The sequence below is a fragment of the Vicia villosa genome, linkage group LG2, assembly GCF_029867415.1.
Source record: "Vicia villosa cultivar HV-30 ecotype Madison, WI linkage group LG2, Vvil1.0, whole genome shotgun sequence".
In the NCBI taxonomy this organism is placed as follows: domain Eukaryota; kingdom Viridiplantae; phylum Streptophyta; class Magnoliopsida; order Fabales; family Fabaceae; genus Vicia; species Vicia villosa.
Genome location: NC_081181.1, coordinates 111032320 through 111048898, shown reverse-complemented (window position 1 = coordinate 111048898; position 16579 = coordinate 111032320). Strand labels below are relative to the sequence as shown.

Here is a 16579-nt window from a genome sequence, read left to right as displayed (position 1 = left end):
AATTAAAATTCGGAGAGAAAAAGGTAGTACATGTGAGGCCTCATAAGAATTACAAAAAGTGTGCATTGGGACCACATAAAATTTGAAACCGAGAAAAGTCGTAACTGAGCATAAAAAATGTATCTTTTTGAGCCCACAAAAGCTTTTCGTGGTAACACTTCAAGATGGAACTAGAGCGAAGAACCCTAAGGATTATGTTTTTCAAACTCAACGAAGAAGACTAAGGGGTTAGGGTTTGAAATGAACACGAAGAATTTGGTCAAATATGACTGAAGTTTTTGTTTTTCACTAAAGGGCAAAATCATTCTCCCACAAATCATTAAACACATGTGGATTTTAATTTAAATAAAAAATAAAAAAATTGCCACATCAGCATTTTTGATGGCTTGGCGTGACAAAGGGTTAAAGAATAATATTTTACAAATGTTAGGGGAATCCATGCAAGTTTTTTTTTACGGTTTTTTTTTCCAAAAGGTGCCAATATGGCAGGGGAAAAATGTGTATTATCCCTATTACATATTACATTCTGAGAGATGTTTGTCTTTCAAAAGTGAGACTCGAATTTTTTTCTAGTTGCATTAAGTTCCAAACAAATTTGTTTAACATAGAAGTGTTTTGCAATTGAACAAGACACATCTCTAAACCACCTAATTTGTTCCAACTGACCATATGCATGGAACTATCCGTCTTATCATTTCAAACAAAATTCTTCAGCTTTATCCAAGAACTTAGAAAACATATAGAAAAAACCAACAAATTTAATTACTATAAGTAGGCAATTAGTAAGAACGACTTTGACAAAAGTGACACGTCCTGACTTGTTTCAAGAGTATTCCTTTTCAAGAAGAAAGTTTTAAAGCTAGCTTATCATAGATTTTTAAGATATCCCTTTTTCTTGAGTTTCTGTATTTCATTTTGAATCTCACATGTTTTTTAATTGACCGGTAAATCTGATACTAGTAAGCTGCTCAATATCATATTTAATGGTTTGCCTCACATCTAAAGAGGTGCAAGCTCTTGACTTTCTATACTCACTTTTGAGACATGAAAAAGAACAAAAAATATTTAAAAAATTAGCAATGAACTGTGTTTAACAATATTTTGTTTCTGCTAACAGTAACACATTATCCCCAAAGAACAAGTGAGATATCTTAGGACCATTCAAAGTGATATGTAGAGAACGAGATAAAGGATCTTTTTTTCGGAGGCCACAAAAAGGTTTGAAGTGTTCAGCCTTACTATAACCCCATAACAAAGAGACAAAAATAAAGGAGATATTGCTCATGATCAAAGAGATAATTCAAGAAGAAATGCAAAGCAATGTAGGGTGTCTTTGAGAAAATCCCAATCTACTTTGTCATCAGCCTTCTCAAGATCAAACTTATAAATAACATCACTTTTATCAGACTTACACATATGGTAAATGAAATCTTAGAGAATAATATCATTATTAAGTTTACCTTTACTTTGAATGAAGCTACTATACAAAAGGCTGATGGTCACACGAAGTATTGGCCTAAGGTGATTCACCAAAACTCTAAGACCAACTTATAAGTCACACTACACAAGATAATATGTTGAATTTCCTTGAAAGTGTATGGATTATCAACTTTCAAAATTATAATCATAAGATATTCTGCCATTTAAGGATCCATAAAATCTTTGTCAAAAGTAGTCCCTCAAAATTCGATAAACCATCTCTAATATCCCCCAAAACCTTTTAAATCAAATATCCATATGAACCCAGGGATTTATAAGATTTCATGTCCATAAGAGCATGAATTTTTTTTTTAAAATTGCTCTTAAGGTAATCCTGTGCAATTATGGTGTTTTGTTACTTGTCTTTTATGTTATTTGTGAAAAATCTAGAAAAATGAAGAGATTGAAGATATGAAGAATTGATTTGTGGAAAATCTGGAAAAATAAAAGGATTGAAGATTTGTGTCTATCTTGGATATTTGATTTGTGGAGAATCTGAAAAAAAATAAAGGGATTGAAGATTTGTTTTGATTTATGAAGATTTATGGAAAAAATCTGAAAAAATAAAGGATGAAGATTTGACGAATTGATTTATGAAGATGAATATATGAAGATTTTTTTTATTTATGAAGATCTTTTTTAGTTATCAAAATTTAATTTTTGGTATTTAGTATTTTTATATATTATTTAAATAAAAAATATAAATAAAATGTTTCTGAGGTGGCAAGTGGCTGGACACATAGTAAGGTGCCATGTCATTAAAAAAATCTACCAAATGACTAGGGACCATAAAAAATTCACATTATTTGATATTAGGGGATTTAATAGTTGATTTTTTTTTACAGAGGACTAAAATGTTAAAAAATTTAATATATAGGGATCGAAAGTGCATTTAAACCTACAAATACAAAATATTATCATTTTAAGAGTTACATATCAATGAATATAGTTTGAAATTATTGATAGTTACCAATAAAGGTTTAGATATAAACGTCACTTTAAATATCGTTTATTTCAAAATTTAAACTAAGTGTTAGTAGTCTACTAGAATTGTTTAATAATTTCGGCTAACTTTTAGTATCACAAATAACTTTATAACATGAGAAAATCTCAATCCTCCCCTTGAATCTCTTACCCAGCTGGCGAAATTCCAATTTTGTCCCTGCTTCCGTAGATGCACTTTCGGGAACACCTTTTTTCTTCAAAAAATTTGTTTCTTTCCGTAGGTACATCTACGGAACGTGTTTAGACAGAGTGTTCCGTAGATGCATCTGCGGAATAGTATGCTAAATTTTCAAATAACATACATTTGACTCAAAAACTCAATTTTTATAACAACAATGGAAAACCCAATTACAGTCAATTAAAGTAATGCAATTTAAACACAATAGTAAATAGGACACCAAAAAAACACATCATATAAATCGTTGAGTAATAATGTCGAATACATATATCAAAACCTCGAACATAAATGAAATCAAAATACATATATCAAATAAATCACAGGCATCACTATTGTGTCTGCCGGACATCATCCAGCGCCTCACCGTTGTGTCTAGCCCCATCTCCGACTCTACGGCCACCGCGTCGTTTGCAGGCTACTCTGCCTCTACCGTCGAGTGCCCCACCTGTCCTGACACGGCTTCTAAGGTACAAAAATGCCTCCTCAGCCACCCTAATGATACCCTCCACTAGATGAAGGCCAGCAGACCCTTTAGTGAAAAACCATCGGCAATGCCTGCCCGCGCCATGTCAGCTATCTCACGACACTGAGGAAGAACATCCTGAGTGTGATCCATATGAGCCTATTGAGTCTGCAAAATCTCCTTGTAGGCTGGTCTGGACGATGATCCAGGTGTGGCGGGAAGCATGTATGGGTGTGATACTCTGTATTACCAAGTGATGTACCCCTCGACGCAGCTCCAGTCCCTCTCTAATATGGTCTCCCGAGCCTCGGCAGGAACCATGTGGTGCTCCCAGTCTGCAAAGACCTCATCTAGATGCCGACAGGTCATGGCGATAGGAGCGGAGTCAGAAGGAGGGAAAGGTATCATCGGTTGGTAGCCGAACTGACGCATAACGCGCTACGGAAGATAACGAACAATGATGGTCGAACTGGCAGCCAACCATTCTAAATATAGTGCGATCTCATCAAACGGAACCGTCTCATGGTGATCTGCGTAGCACTCGTAGTGGATGTCCTCAACAGCCATGCAGTCAAGACAGCGCATGTAAGGATCTGGCACCTGGTTCCCTCTGAGAGGGGCGAAGGCTCTAGCATGCGGCATGTCCTCAGTGTAACCCGACACCTCTCCCTAGCCAATAATTTCAGGGAAGTATTGTAGTATCCCACCCTAGAAAAAAAATATGGTGATTAAATATACTATCACAAATATATAATTAACTTTGAGAAAATGTAAAAGGATATAAGATTGTTACCACTAAGAGGGTACAACTCCCATCCATAGTCCTTGCCTTCCACAGGCATCCCTCTCTGAATATGTGGTAGGTGTACGCTAGTGTAGCCGCTCCCCAGTTGTACTCATGGACACGTGTAATGTTTGATAAGTACATCAGGTAAACTACGTCTGTGTACGTCGAGCTCGTGTCAACAAAGAGCTGAGTGCCTATCAAATATAGTAAGTAACATCTCAGCACCTGCTCGCTGTGTATATCAGCCTTTGCCTCGTCACCAGTAGCATGATGTGCCGCAAGAAGCTCGTCATCATATATCCGCTGCAAGGTATGAAACCTCAAGTGCACCCCGCGCCCCGCGCGTCCTCTCCACCTCCTCAAGAACATCATCAGAATCAGCCCCCAACTCCTCAATCAACATCTCCATCGGTTCCTCCTTCATCAACCTACCGTGACTAAGGAGGATACCACTGATAGGTATATGCAGAAGGCATGCAATGTCGTCCAAAGTGATGATAATCTCACCGTGAGGAAGATGAAAGGATGAGGTCTCTGGATTCCACCTCTCTACAAATGCCATCAGCATCCCGTTATGAATCGTCTAGAAGCCGATCGTGTAGAGGTCCCTCAGACCAGAAGCGGCGAGTGCATCCCGGAACCACGGCTCGTCAGGTTGCACGAGAGCGGCAATCTTTCGGCCGTGGTTGTAGAACCTTTGGGGATCCCTCTTCTGAAATTTTCCAAATAAAAAAACGGTTACCTTCAAGCAAAGTCATAAACTGAATAAAAATAATAATAAGTAATAAACAAAGAAAATTTACCTCCCTCTCCCAGATATGCCTAGCTGAATGATCTGCATACTCCGTCAACAAGGACGCATCTATAGGAGCATCGGGTACCTGACAGGCTCTGGCACCGGATCATCCCCGCGTAGCTCGGTAGATGGCACCGAAGATCTTGTAGCATCCATCACTGGCACAGGCACAGATGTAGAAGAACTGCCTTGTCGACGTCTGCGGGCGGATGGCATCTGTGAGGAACCCTCACCATCATTCTGAGGCCTTCGTGATGCAGTAGTAGATGGAGTAGGCCTCTCAACTAGAAGGGACGGAGAAGGCCCGTTGACTGGAACGGATGGAGAAGGCCCGTCGACTGAAACAGATGGAGAAGGCCCAATTGAAACGGGTGTAGCAGGTACATCGAGTGTAGAGGGTACATCTGCTGAAACGACAGCTCCATCCATCGCCTGTGATACTACACGCATTCGGTCACGCCACACAGATGCATGTTGCGCAGCCCTCCCATGTATTACGCGATCTGGATGGTCGGTTGTCTGCATTGTGATTTAATAAAATCGAGTGTCTTACTAGGTAGTTATAACAAGAAAAAGAAAGAAAGAAATTTTCAAAACCTTTTGTAGATGCATCTATGGAAATATCTTACATTTCAAAAAATGAATTTCTTTTATAGGTGCATCTACAGAATGATCCAACGTTCCACTCTTCCGTAGATGCATCTACGGAAGATTCTGAGACCTCTAAAACGCAACAATGGCGTCTGGTCACTGTTGCAGAGGGTTAAAAACACCCTTTTATAATGGATTGATCGTCCATTTTACACTTGAAACATGACCTACATTATCGCTAAACCATATTTCTTACACTACTCAATCATTTCTACACCTAAATATCAAATTCAATCTCTATTACAAAAACTCTAAAATAACTCGAAAATGTCGAAAACTTAGCGGTTAAATGGAGTTTGGAACTTGTTGGAATGTGTTGGTAGTTGTTCTTGACGTTATCGGCCGAACTCGAGAGGAAGAAAACAACTTCTTTGGAAGTTTGATTTTAGAAGTTGAGATAATTTAATAGTTTGGAAATGAGAATGTGAATAGTGGAGAGGAAGAATCTGACGCGAATATAACATCAAATATTTCTATAGATGCATCTACGGAGGCTTCCGTATGTACATCTACGAAACAAAATAACGTTAAACAAAAAAAGATAATTCCGAAGATACATCTACAGAAGTATGAGGACATTTTAGAAAACTCAATGTGTGAGAGAATCAATGAGTGGAGTAAGAGTTTCTCTTATAACATTTACTCTAAAATTACACGTAAGAGACATATTAGTTTTAATCAATCTTATGTTTACTTTCTTCTCTTTTATTCATTTATATTTCGATTAAAAAGATGATGAATATTATATTCAATTTGTCAACTATTAAATTTATAAATTAATTTTTTAAATTTTTTATCATTAATTTAATAACGCATTTATGTGCGTCACATGGATAGATTACTAGTTACTATAAGTTAACATAAATGATTTCAAAATAGAAAAATTTGTTGGTACCTATTCTAAATCTTTAGTTGCATATATCGATATTATTAGAGATAATTTATTTTAAATTTAACTAATAAAAAATATAGTAATGTACAAATAGATATTGAATAAAATTTTAGAATATTTGCCTTAATTGATGTATATCTGTAAAAAAAAAAAAAAATACTATCAATAAATCATAAAGATTTGTTTGTGGAAGAAATCAATCATCATAATATATTAATATTCAATAAACACATGTTTATATAAATAATTAAAAATCAAATCTTCAACGCCGTTGGTATATTCTCCTGTAACAAAAGAAATTTTAGTATTTTCAAATTTGTTACTTCTTCTGTTACCCATATCGTCGAGCACCTGATAGGCGTTTGTTGTTTTCGTGTTCGATTCCACTGACAGTGCAAGCTTTTTCAGATTCCGATTAACGAACGATGAATAGTTCATCCCCGGCTCATTCATCGATTTCCACCACGGCGGTCGTCGGCGGCGGCGTCGGAGGTATTAGCAACGCCACCGCTTCTGTTGATGATTTTCATTTTCCTTATGATCATATCTCAACGGAAGAGCGAAAAGATGAGGCCATGCTAGGTTAACGCTCTTCTCTTCACCATTCGCTTATGATTATTTGTTATTTTTTGTGGGTTTTAGTTAATTCACTTGCTTTCTTAGTTATTTATATCGATCTTCGTTAAAAATTGAAACTTTTCGATAATTTCCAACGCAGATTAGTTGTTTCTTGATGTTCTTAGTTTGGGTTTCTCGGCTTTGAACTATTATTATGTTATGTAGCCTTAAATTATGTTTTGGTTAGAATTCATATTTTTGCATTGTCTTGTGTATTGAATACACTATGCCATCGTCATGGTTATTCTATGAAGCACCGACACCTCTAGGCGTGTGTCGATAACGGACACCTGCACCGACACTTGCAATTACATTTAATTTATTCATTTTTTCAAATTATTAACGGTGTCGCCGTATCGGTGTCGGGGTCGTTTTAGGTCCGTGTTTCACAGTGGTTATTAAACAATGTAGGGCTAAGATGGGTTTTTTGTTTGAGTTGTTTAGGTAGCATCAATGTGGGTTTGAACCAAATCATAATGCAATTGTTTGTCTGGTCTTCCTCTATTAGGTCGAAGCACGTGTATTTATACGTTTTGCTATCCTATTTTTGCAGTGCTTAAATCGGATCTTATGGCTGCACTTGACAAGGAGGTTAAATCCTTGGATGAAGATAACTGGAAGTTTGAAGGACCTCGTTCTCGAATCCACCGTGCATCACATCGAGGCGGTTAGTATTTCAATTGGTTAACTGGCTTATTGTTGTATCTTTAAATATCTCCAAGGTGGTTATTAAAAAAAAACTATAGGGTTCCTTAAGTATTTTACAGCATTATATTGATGCATTTTGTTTCCACAGATTTAAACATGAGAATTACTCTTTTTATGGTCCTCATATTATGGTTTCTTTGAGCTGTCTCCAAGATTAGACTGACATATTCTTTCTTTACATTGACATTGGAGGCCTGAAACACTAGGTTTGTTTCTTCTGAATATTTTGCTGCAGGTGGTCATCTCCATAGGCCCTCAGAAATTTCAAATAATTGGAGTTTAAACCCACCGAAATAGTTAAACTCTGTCACGTCAAAGCACCATGCCTCTGTTTAATTATCAAGTGATTATGGTTATATTCTACAGATAAGAGTTATCAGGCTGCATTGATAAGCATTGCGGTTGTGCTACGACTTTTGGTGATATATAGTTCTTGAAGAACATGATGAACTGAAGATTGTTTCTGTAGAGAAGTTGGTGTCCTTTATTGTTTGTAGAGAAGTTGGTGTCCTTTTGCAGTATCGTTGCTTCAGTTTTGAGAGATCAGTGATTAATTGCACTTGATTGTTTCAAAATTTATGTATTTTAATGTAGTGAGAATCATTAAAAAGCCGAGATAAGTTAGAGTATTGGTTTGTATTTTTATGTTTAATCTGTCTATTCTTTGACAGGATATTAACCTGTTTTATGAACATTTGAGTACTGCTTGATATATTAATTTAATATGAATGAGTTAAATATAAAGGGAAATGACTTCAAAGACATTCCAACATCACAACACTTATTGACCCAACATAACCAGCAAATTCATCATCATTTTCACCACCTCATTTTTCAAGATCAAATCTTTCTGAACCCATGTAAGCACATGTAGCTGCATTCATCTCATCTGATTCAAACCTGCCTGTCACTACATGACTAACTCCAAAATCTGCAATTTTCGCCTTCCCTTTTTCATTCACAAGCATGTTTCAAGGTTTGATATCACTATGAACAATGTTCATACCATGCAAATAGTTTAGCCCTTCCAAAACACTCTTAGCCAAGACACTTATAACCTTCTCAGGAAGCCTATGATGCTGGGGCAACATTTCCTACAACGAGTCGCTTTTAGTGGTGCCACACATGCAGGATTGTAAAAAACTGCATTTTGAGAATCTCAGCTTCAAGTGTCTCTGTTTGGCGAAATCCAATTCCATTTTGAGAATGGTGACAAGTGTTTAATGATTACTCCGAATTCATTGGACATGGGAGGTTTTGGTGGTGATATTCATAGGTTGTTATGCAAAGATTTGGGTGTGTTTTTGACAGATATTAATTTCTTTTATTTTATTTTATGAATTAAGTTAGTTTCTAATTAGGTGAGATTGAATAGCTCAAATATTCTCTAAGTCGCCAACTTTCCCTTGCAAAGAGAATTTGGTGGACCTTACTGTCTTAAGGGGGAAATTAATCGAAGGAAAAATAAGAATGTCTAAAACTTAGAGAAGAGAAGCGACAACGGAAAAGAGGGAAAGTTCGAGTACTAGAAAGAAGTGAAAAGGAAGAGGGAAAGCTCGAGTACTACCTTAGAAAGAAGCGAAAAAGATTTGCTTGATGAAGAGATAATGCAAATAAACTTAAAAGAAAGACTTGTGTGAAAAATTTGACAACAGAAAAAAAAAAAGAAGCTATAGACGAAGAAGAGAAGGAAGAAGAATTTTCATAATTTCACAAGTGACAAAAGAGGAAAAGTGACAAGTTGAAAATTTTGTGTATCTCCACTGTGACAAGCCACATGATCTCACTTTGGGAAGCCAGAAATTCACCACCAAAGGTCCAAATTTTCTCGAAAATTGGTCAGAACACTTAGTATTCTAAGATAAAAAGAAAATCATTACTGACAAGTCAAGTACGTGTGTCAAAACCTCCCTTAAAAATGTCATCAAGGGCAAGGAAAACATTTAATGCATTTGTTTCCAACACCAACAATGGCCATCAAGACTCCTCACTTACCTTGGCCGACATCCGATCTAGGAGTGTATACGGCAAAACTCTAATCGTGCAGAGCAAAAACCAGGGCTTGGGGGAAAACTGTTTTGCGTCGTCTGCAAGACCCAAGGCAAAAAGTCCAGAGGCAAGAATGAAGGAAGCAAACGCGAGAAACAGGTGTTCTCTCGTTCTCATCCAAAGTAGATAACTCCACCCTCTATCGCCCACCGTCCAGATCAATAAAACGGATGCCCGTATAGTGCATCACGTCCCTCACAAACGATTTTAACCACTCCTAATATATATAAAGAGAAAAGCGCGTCATTTTCAAATATTCAAATTCATTATCACTCTCACATCACTTTGATTCTCTCGCTGACTTGAAAGTTGAAGTGTTCACCTAATGTCTAGTACACTTTTTCAGAATCCATCTCACCATTTCAAGTTGAAGTGTTCACCTAATGTCTAGTACACTTTTTCAAAATCCATCTCACCTTGAAAGTTGAAGTGTTCACCTAATGTCTAGTACACTCTTTCAGAATCCATCTCACCGTTTCAAGTTGAAGTGTTCACCTAATGTCTAGTACACTTTTTCAGAATCCATCTAACCGTTTCAACAACAATTCTAATCCGAGATCAGAACAAATATCATTCATATAATGACTATGATGAGATTGATAATAAATATTATAATCTAGAGACAATTGACATATAAAAAATATAGATATTTCACCTTCTACTTTTAAATTCTTGATCACAGTTAATAAATCTGAGCATAAAACATGATCACCCCTATCAAAATACAATAGATAGTTGAAGAATTCAAACAAACAACACATCTTCATTGACACCAACATTTTAGCATTCTCGTGTTCCTAATATCTCTTCCTAATATCTCTTTCATTAATAATGGAGGTTGAAGATTAAGCTTTTTTAAGACTTTCTTTAAAATTCGTAAACACAAAACCAACACACATCTACTACTTTTACAGATTGAACTTGAACAAATTGGGAGATTAGAAATTTAGGAATTTTTTATTTCAACTGAGGAAAAAAGAAAATGAACTTTTATGTAATTTGGGGAAGATAAAAAATAGTAGTTGGAATGATCAGTAAAAACTATTGTAACATAACAAATAGTATTTCGCCCCAAAAAATATTTGTGACAAAGACTTCCATTGTCTTCTATTTCATTTTTTTATCAATGGAAACATAACCCGAGGAAAAATCGGTTATATAAGAACAAACAGCCCAAGCTAAATGGCGAGTAATGTTAAAAGCAAGAATCACTGCTATCCATTGTTCCTGTCTTTGTTCAGAAAGTAAATCTTCAAAGCAAGAATCAATGTGCACTTCATCTCAGACACCTTGAGTAATCATTACAAATGTCAACTCTTTTTCCCATTTCACCCCCTCACCAGGGAAACATCAAGTTGGGGAGAAAACTGCACTGTATAATTCACATATGTTCAACTCCAAAGATTTCCTATAACATTGAAAGAATTGATCAGGTATCTCATAAAACACTCAATAAGATTCCATGACAAGGTCAAAAACTTACAACACTATGTAAAGGAAATAACTATCAATGCCACAGATGAGTGTATGCACAAGCATACAGAAGACCAATGAAAAGCTTCTCAAGGAGCATATGGTTACTTGTGTATTTTTTGGGTGAGGGATTACCTTGGACAGTATGAAAGATTGATACAAATTTCATAGCCGGTTATAATCTTTTGGACTCAGAAGAAAGAAGACCCATCTGCTCTGTTAGTTGATCCAGACGTTGAGTATTTTCCCATCCATTTTCTGTTGGCTGCAGCTCATTCCCTCTGGATATTTCGTCAACGTTGTTCTCAAGATCCTCTGGAAGTGGAGTTTGCAGAAGATCCTCCCAAATAGAAGGATTGTTTAACAATTCATCAATGTCTGCACCGGGTGAAAGAGCTTCAAAATCAATGGGAAATGACCCAAGTGAAGTTGGATCCATAAATCCATCATCTGTCTCAGGAGCCATATAATTGTCTTCGGGAATATCGAGAATACTTCTTGGCACAATCTCTGGTATAGAAGATATATCAGGCATGATAACATCTGCTTGAGAATTCGGGATAGTCGGTGCTGTATGTGCTCCATCCAACATGACATTTTCAGATGCTGCAGCTTGAGGTACATCTGCCGAAGGCACGTGTCGTTGAGCTCCTGTTGCAGCTGGAATGTGAGAAGACTGCACTGAAGATGGAGGAACTTCTTGAAGAGTTACTCCGGAATTCCAGTTTGAAGAGCTACTACTGTCCATTGCATTGGATGGGGATGTACCGTCACCAATCAAGTAATTATCAGGATTTTTATTGAAAGATTCTACACGAGGAGTATCCCATTTCATGATCTTTCTTAGCATTGCTTTTGCTGTTTCATTCATCTGAGGTTGATATTTAATAATTTGTCCATCAGCAGGGGCAGCTCGTTCTGTTGTTTCAGCAATACCTTCCTGTTTGAGCCTACGCTTTTTGTTGACTTCGGTTATGCGCCTATTGCTGTCATTTTGCTGTTGCACAAACTGAGCAAAGAAGCCAGGACTTTGGACAGCTTTGGCAAGGAATGACATCATTTGCTGTTGCCGTTGCTCCATTCCCTGAAGGCGTTGAACCATTGTTTGCAGCTGGTTATCAGTGGTTTGTTGCTGCTGTCTCAACCTCACAAGCTCTTGCATCAGAACATTCTTGTCTCTTTTCAGCCGCTCAACCTCTTCCTCAAGTCCAAATTTCCCGACTTCTACACATGCCCCTACTGATGAACTCTGTCCAGGTGGTTGTTGAGCAGGTTGATGATTATTGCCATGGGCAGGTTTTCGTCGAGTTATACTCTTAAGCAAGTGTTTTTGACCCCTCAAAAAACCCTCATTTGCGAATTCCCAGCGATCTGGGTCGACCTTCCGGAAACCCTGTTTTATATTAGAAAGGAAAAAGAAACAGGAGTTAGGTCACACACTGTAAAAAAACACACTGCTTTCTAGTTTTATAAAACACTAAAATACTCATACATAGCCAAACAAAAAACTACAGATGATTAAGGACGTGCAACAAAATGGCAAAGAGATGCAAGAAACATTAATCAAGGTCAACTGGATGTACTCCATAAAAGAACCAAGAAGCAATCATAGACAAAAAACTGTAATATTACACACTCAATTCCTGTGGGGTTTAAAGGGGGGAGAATCTAGGGATGCAAACGTTTTGCTTTAAGCTAACCCATAAAGGATGTACATCAGCCTGACAAGTGAGTGCTGATTTTTTATTCAAGTAGACCGCAGAAATGACATCCCAAAAAGCCCATGTCAACAAATTGAGCCTGAGAACAAACTCAGCTACACCACTTACCAGAGTTGTTAATCCCGGATAGCGGAGCGGAGCGGCCGACCTCCGGGAATGGGAATAGTGGGAATAGCGGTATCCCGGATAGCGGGATAATTTTTTTTATATTAATAATTATATAATAATCTATAATAAATAATATATACAAATTACACAACTCCATAAATTTTTTATAAAAATCTAATTAATAAAATAATAATGGAATAAACTGATATTTGTTATTATTATTTTTTAATATTATTATTTTTATTATTAATGGTATTAGTTACAGCTATATTAGAAGTATTAGAAGTAGTTGCTCTAACTTTGTAACTTTAGTCATTTTTAAGCCTATGTTTGTGAAATTAAAAATTAAAGAAAAAGAAAAATAAAGATGAGAGAGAGGTGAGGGAAAGTTACGCAGCCTTGTGATTGTGACTAGTGTTTAATAAAGTGCCCATCAAGCTTTTACAGCTGTAAATAGCTGTTGGTAGTACTGTACAATATTTAATAAATTATATTTTTTACTTTTCAACTTTTTTTTGGAAAGTGTGTATCTCCTTCATCTTCTTTCTTTGGCCACCGCTTCCTGTACTTTTTCATCTTCTTTCTTGTATTTCTTCTCCTCTTCTTATCAAAATACAGAAGAAAAAACAAAAAAAAACACAGAAAACATGATAAGCCGCTCCGCCCGGGAACGACCCGCGATCCGGGATCTCGGCTGTAGCGGACGCTACACCATCTCCGCCACCGCACCCTGCATCTCGCGCGGGTGGGGGCCGCGCCGCTCCGGGGCGCCGCTATAGCGGCCATAGCGGCCGGGAATGACATCTCTGCCACTTACTATTCATTCTCAACTTATTTAAGGTTCAAAAGATTAATGAAATATGAAGTTATGGAGCTCATGTCAATACGCCAAGTGTTTCAAGTATTTTAACCAGAATTTGAATCTAAGACAGATTAATTTCCATAATAAAAGTTATAATATGTGTTACACTGATCTGCCGAAAAGGAATTCTACAACCTAGATAGTTCAGGAAACTAGAAGTAGATTAGAATCTTTAATGAATGCCAATAACAAAATAAACTGGGTTTTGGTTCACACGGAAAACAGCACTTATACTGTCCGAGTGTTTTGATACAATCAATTACCATTAACTCATAGCAAGAGGCTACATTACATTTCTATTATTGTCTAATTATAAGAAAATTACTTGCTTCAAAGTAAGAATGAAACAGCCTCATACTACATAAAAGCATGCATTTCTATGCAGCTATGACCACTGATTAATTCCACATGATCACAAAGTTTATATCACCTTCCTAGAAGCAGTAAATTATTAAGCAGAGTGTCTTGTGTTGTTATATACACATCGTAACGTATCATAAACTATATTTTTCAAGAATAATATACAACATATTCATTATACTGAATAGCAGTAATTTAAGTGCTCCTACTTCATAGAATTTAACTGAGTTTCTGTGCAGTCATAATACAGGACCAATACCAGCTTTATGGCAAACACTTCTCCAAGAACCCTTAAATCCTCTTCATAACAATTCACTATCTAATGCCTTACTTAGGTTAGGTATATTACCTTACATAATAGTGTATATATGCCTGACATTGAATATACAATGCATGCATCAGTAAGCCATCATCAAGTAACATATTAACCTGAGAAAGGCTTTCTTTGTCAAATTTCCCTCTTCTGCTCCATTTAGTTGCTGACATAATGTAGGAGGGTAAAATATCAAATATAAATTTTACAGTCTATCCATTCTTTTGAAACAAGGAAACAAATTTAACAAATCTCACCCTAGCTCTTTCATTTTAATTGAAGGATGATAAACTAAATTTTCCTACTTTATGGGTTCAGTTGAGGCCACTCCTACGAGAAATCGGTTTGTAAGACGAAGGTTGTCTTGTCACCCACTTATAACCACTATTCAGATTCAAACCACATCACCATCAAATGTGGAAACTAAAAAGCCACCAAATGATAAAGAAGGACTAGGGCTGTAGGGCATAACCATAAATTTCACCAAAACAAACTTTATCCACAATAGATCGAATTTCGCATACATCCGAGTAAATAAAATCAACAGCCACCATATAATCATAGATCAAACTATATCCACAATAGAGCAAAAACATCAAAATGTTCAATACAAAATCCCACAAAGTAAAGTACCCACTTCATTAAAATTGAAACACATCAAAAGAGTTACTAATTCAAATACAATAAAACACCAGGAATCAATAATCACTTACAATCCAATATTCAATCAGGCAAAATGCAATAACTGTTAATAAAGCACTTGTAATAAAGAAAAAGGAAAAAGATTGAGAAGGAAGAAAACACACATATGTATTCAACTGTCTCACAAAGCTTGAGAAGTTGTTGTGTTTGAAGTACTTGGGCAAAAGGTCCCGAGCGAATTCCGGTGGGTCCCAAACGACAAAACTGTTGTTCGTTGCGCTCCATGAAACTATCGCGTCAGTCGAAGGGTCGTCCACCATGTCATACGTCTTACTCAAGAACGGAGGCGGCGAGTTAGAGTTTTGCATCGGTGTCGGCGCCGGTAATTGGGCAGAGGCTTCTCCGCCGCCAGTGACGCCGCTGGCTCCGTCCATGTCGGAGAATTTAGAGGTTTGAATAATAATGAGAGTGTTGAGAAATTGAAAACCCTAAAAGGGTGGTTTTAAGAGTTTCTGAATGATGAGAGATGAAATTGGGGATTTTAGATTTGAGGGTTGAAGGGAAAAGAGGGGACAGGAGATGATGGATTTAATTTATTATGTGTGGCAGTGTGGGGGTGGGGATGGGATTATTATGCAAGACACCACTTTTCTTTTTGGTTTTTTGCCCTTTACTATGAGTGATTAAATCACCAATTTACCATTTTGGAATAGCTCTTTTTTTCAGAAAATATATTGAATTAGTATTATAATTTTTTTTTTGAAGAGTTTAACTTTTTGAGAGAGCAAATTAAGTAATTAAGAATTTACCATTATGGTCATATTAAACTATTTTATAGATGAATCACAACCACTCATGTGTATTATTTTAAATCACGAGTATTATTTTAAATGTAATTAAAATAATATTAAATAATATTTAAAATTTGAAGATACAATAAATTTATGAATTAATTCTTTTTTTAATCATTAAAAAACTTTAATATTTTTCCTTCTTTAAAAAATTAAAGTTTTTTTTTTAAAATGTGAGTTTTTCTTTTGGAAGAAAAGAGGGACAAAGTCCAAATGAAAAATATTAAATAGCAATCAATTTATGAGTAGATACTCCAATACATTCAACTAACAAAAAAGAGAAATTTGATCAAAAACTCCCTCATAAAACATCAAAGGAAAAATATTATTCAACCTGAAGGTGGAGGAGACCACCTTATTTGCTTAGCCTCTCGAGCTAACTGCATCTTACTACCATGCAACTCAGTTGTCAAAAAATACTCATAAGTAACTTTAATAACATGCGGCTACGAAATTCTAGATCTCGAAAAGTTCTTATCATAGTGTTCATTATTCCTCCACATCCAAGGGGCATGGAAAGAGGTTGCCCAAAGTTTCCACCACGACGGATTTCCATTAATACCAAAATTCAAACGCAAATTAGTATATACTCATTCCTTAATATTACTAGTGAAAAAAAGTCC

At 36.3% G+C, this 16579-nt stretch overlaps 2 protein-coding genes across 4 annotated transcripts; one reads left to right on the top strand and one right to left on the bottom strand.

The window, feature by feature from the left end:
- Window positions 1–6470: 6470 nt before the first annotated feature.
- LOC131651790 (protein SAMBA) lies at window positions 6471–8676 on the top strand. 2 transcript variants are annotated; one of them, XM_058921488.1, is made up of 3 exons: window positions 6471–6833; window positions 7423–7533; window positions 7813–8676. In XM_058921488.1, the coding sequence occupies exons 1-3, from the start codon at window positions 6677–6679 to the stop codon at window positions 7872–7874; spliced, it is 330 nt and encodes a 109-aa protein (XP_058777471.1). In that variant the 5' UTR covers window positions 6471–6676; the 3' UTR covers window positions 7875–8676. The 2 variants fall into 2 exon arrangements, with proteins under 2 accessions (XP_058777471.1, XP_058777470.1); XM_058921487.1 differs by having other exon boundaries at window positions 6477–6833; window positions 7423–7536; window positions 7813–8612.
- Window positions 8677–10635: 1959 nt separating this feature from the next.
- Window positions 10636–15742, bottom strand: LOC131651789 (heat shock factor protein HSF8). Of its 2 annotated transcripts, XM_058921486.1 has the most exons (4): window positions 15270–15407; window positions 14500–14629; window positions 11235–12492; window positions 10636–11034 (listed from the first exon to the last, which is right to left on the bottom strand). In XM_058921486.1, exons 2-3 carry the CDS (start codon window positions 14527–14529, stop codon window positions 11275–11277), a joined length of 1248 nt encoding a protein of 415 aa, XP_058777469.1. In that variant the 5' UTR covers window positions 14530–14629; window positions 15270–15407; the 3' UTR covers window positions 10636–11034; window positions 11235–11274. The 2 variants fall into 2 exon arrangements, with proteins under 2 accessions (XP_058777469.1, XP_058777468.1); XM_058921485.1 differs by lacking the exon at window positions 14500–14629 and having other exon boundaries at window positions 15270–15742.
- Between the last annotated feature and the right edge of the window lie 837 nt (window positions 15743–16579).

What these genes read in the sequence shown, in the direction of transcription:
- LOC131651790 (XM_058921487.1), top strand. Translation starts at nt 6,677, where the DNA reads ATGAATAGTTCATCCCCGGCTCATTCATCGATTTCCACCACGGCGGTC. An exon ending in AAAAGATGAGGCCATGCTAG is followed by an intron (nt 6,834 to 7,422) that starts GTTAACGCTCTT and finishes CTATTTTTGCAG; the next exon opens with TGCTTAAATCGGATCTTATG. An exon ending in CCGTGCATCACATCGAGGCG is followed by an intron (nt 7,537 to 7,812) that starts GTTAGTATTTCA and finishes ATTTTGCTGCAG; the next exon opens with GTGGTCATCTCCATAGGCCC.
- LOC131651789 (XM_058921485.1), bottom strand. Translation starts at nt 15,539, where the DNA reads ATGGACGGAGCCAGCGGCGTCACTGGCGGCGGAGAAGCCTCTGCCCAA. An exon ending in TGAGACAGTTGAATACATAT is followed by an intron (nt 12,493 to 15,269) that starts GTGTGTTTTCTT and finishes AATATAAAACAG; the next exon opens with GGTTTCCGGAAGGTCGACCC.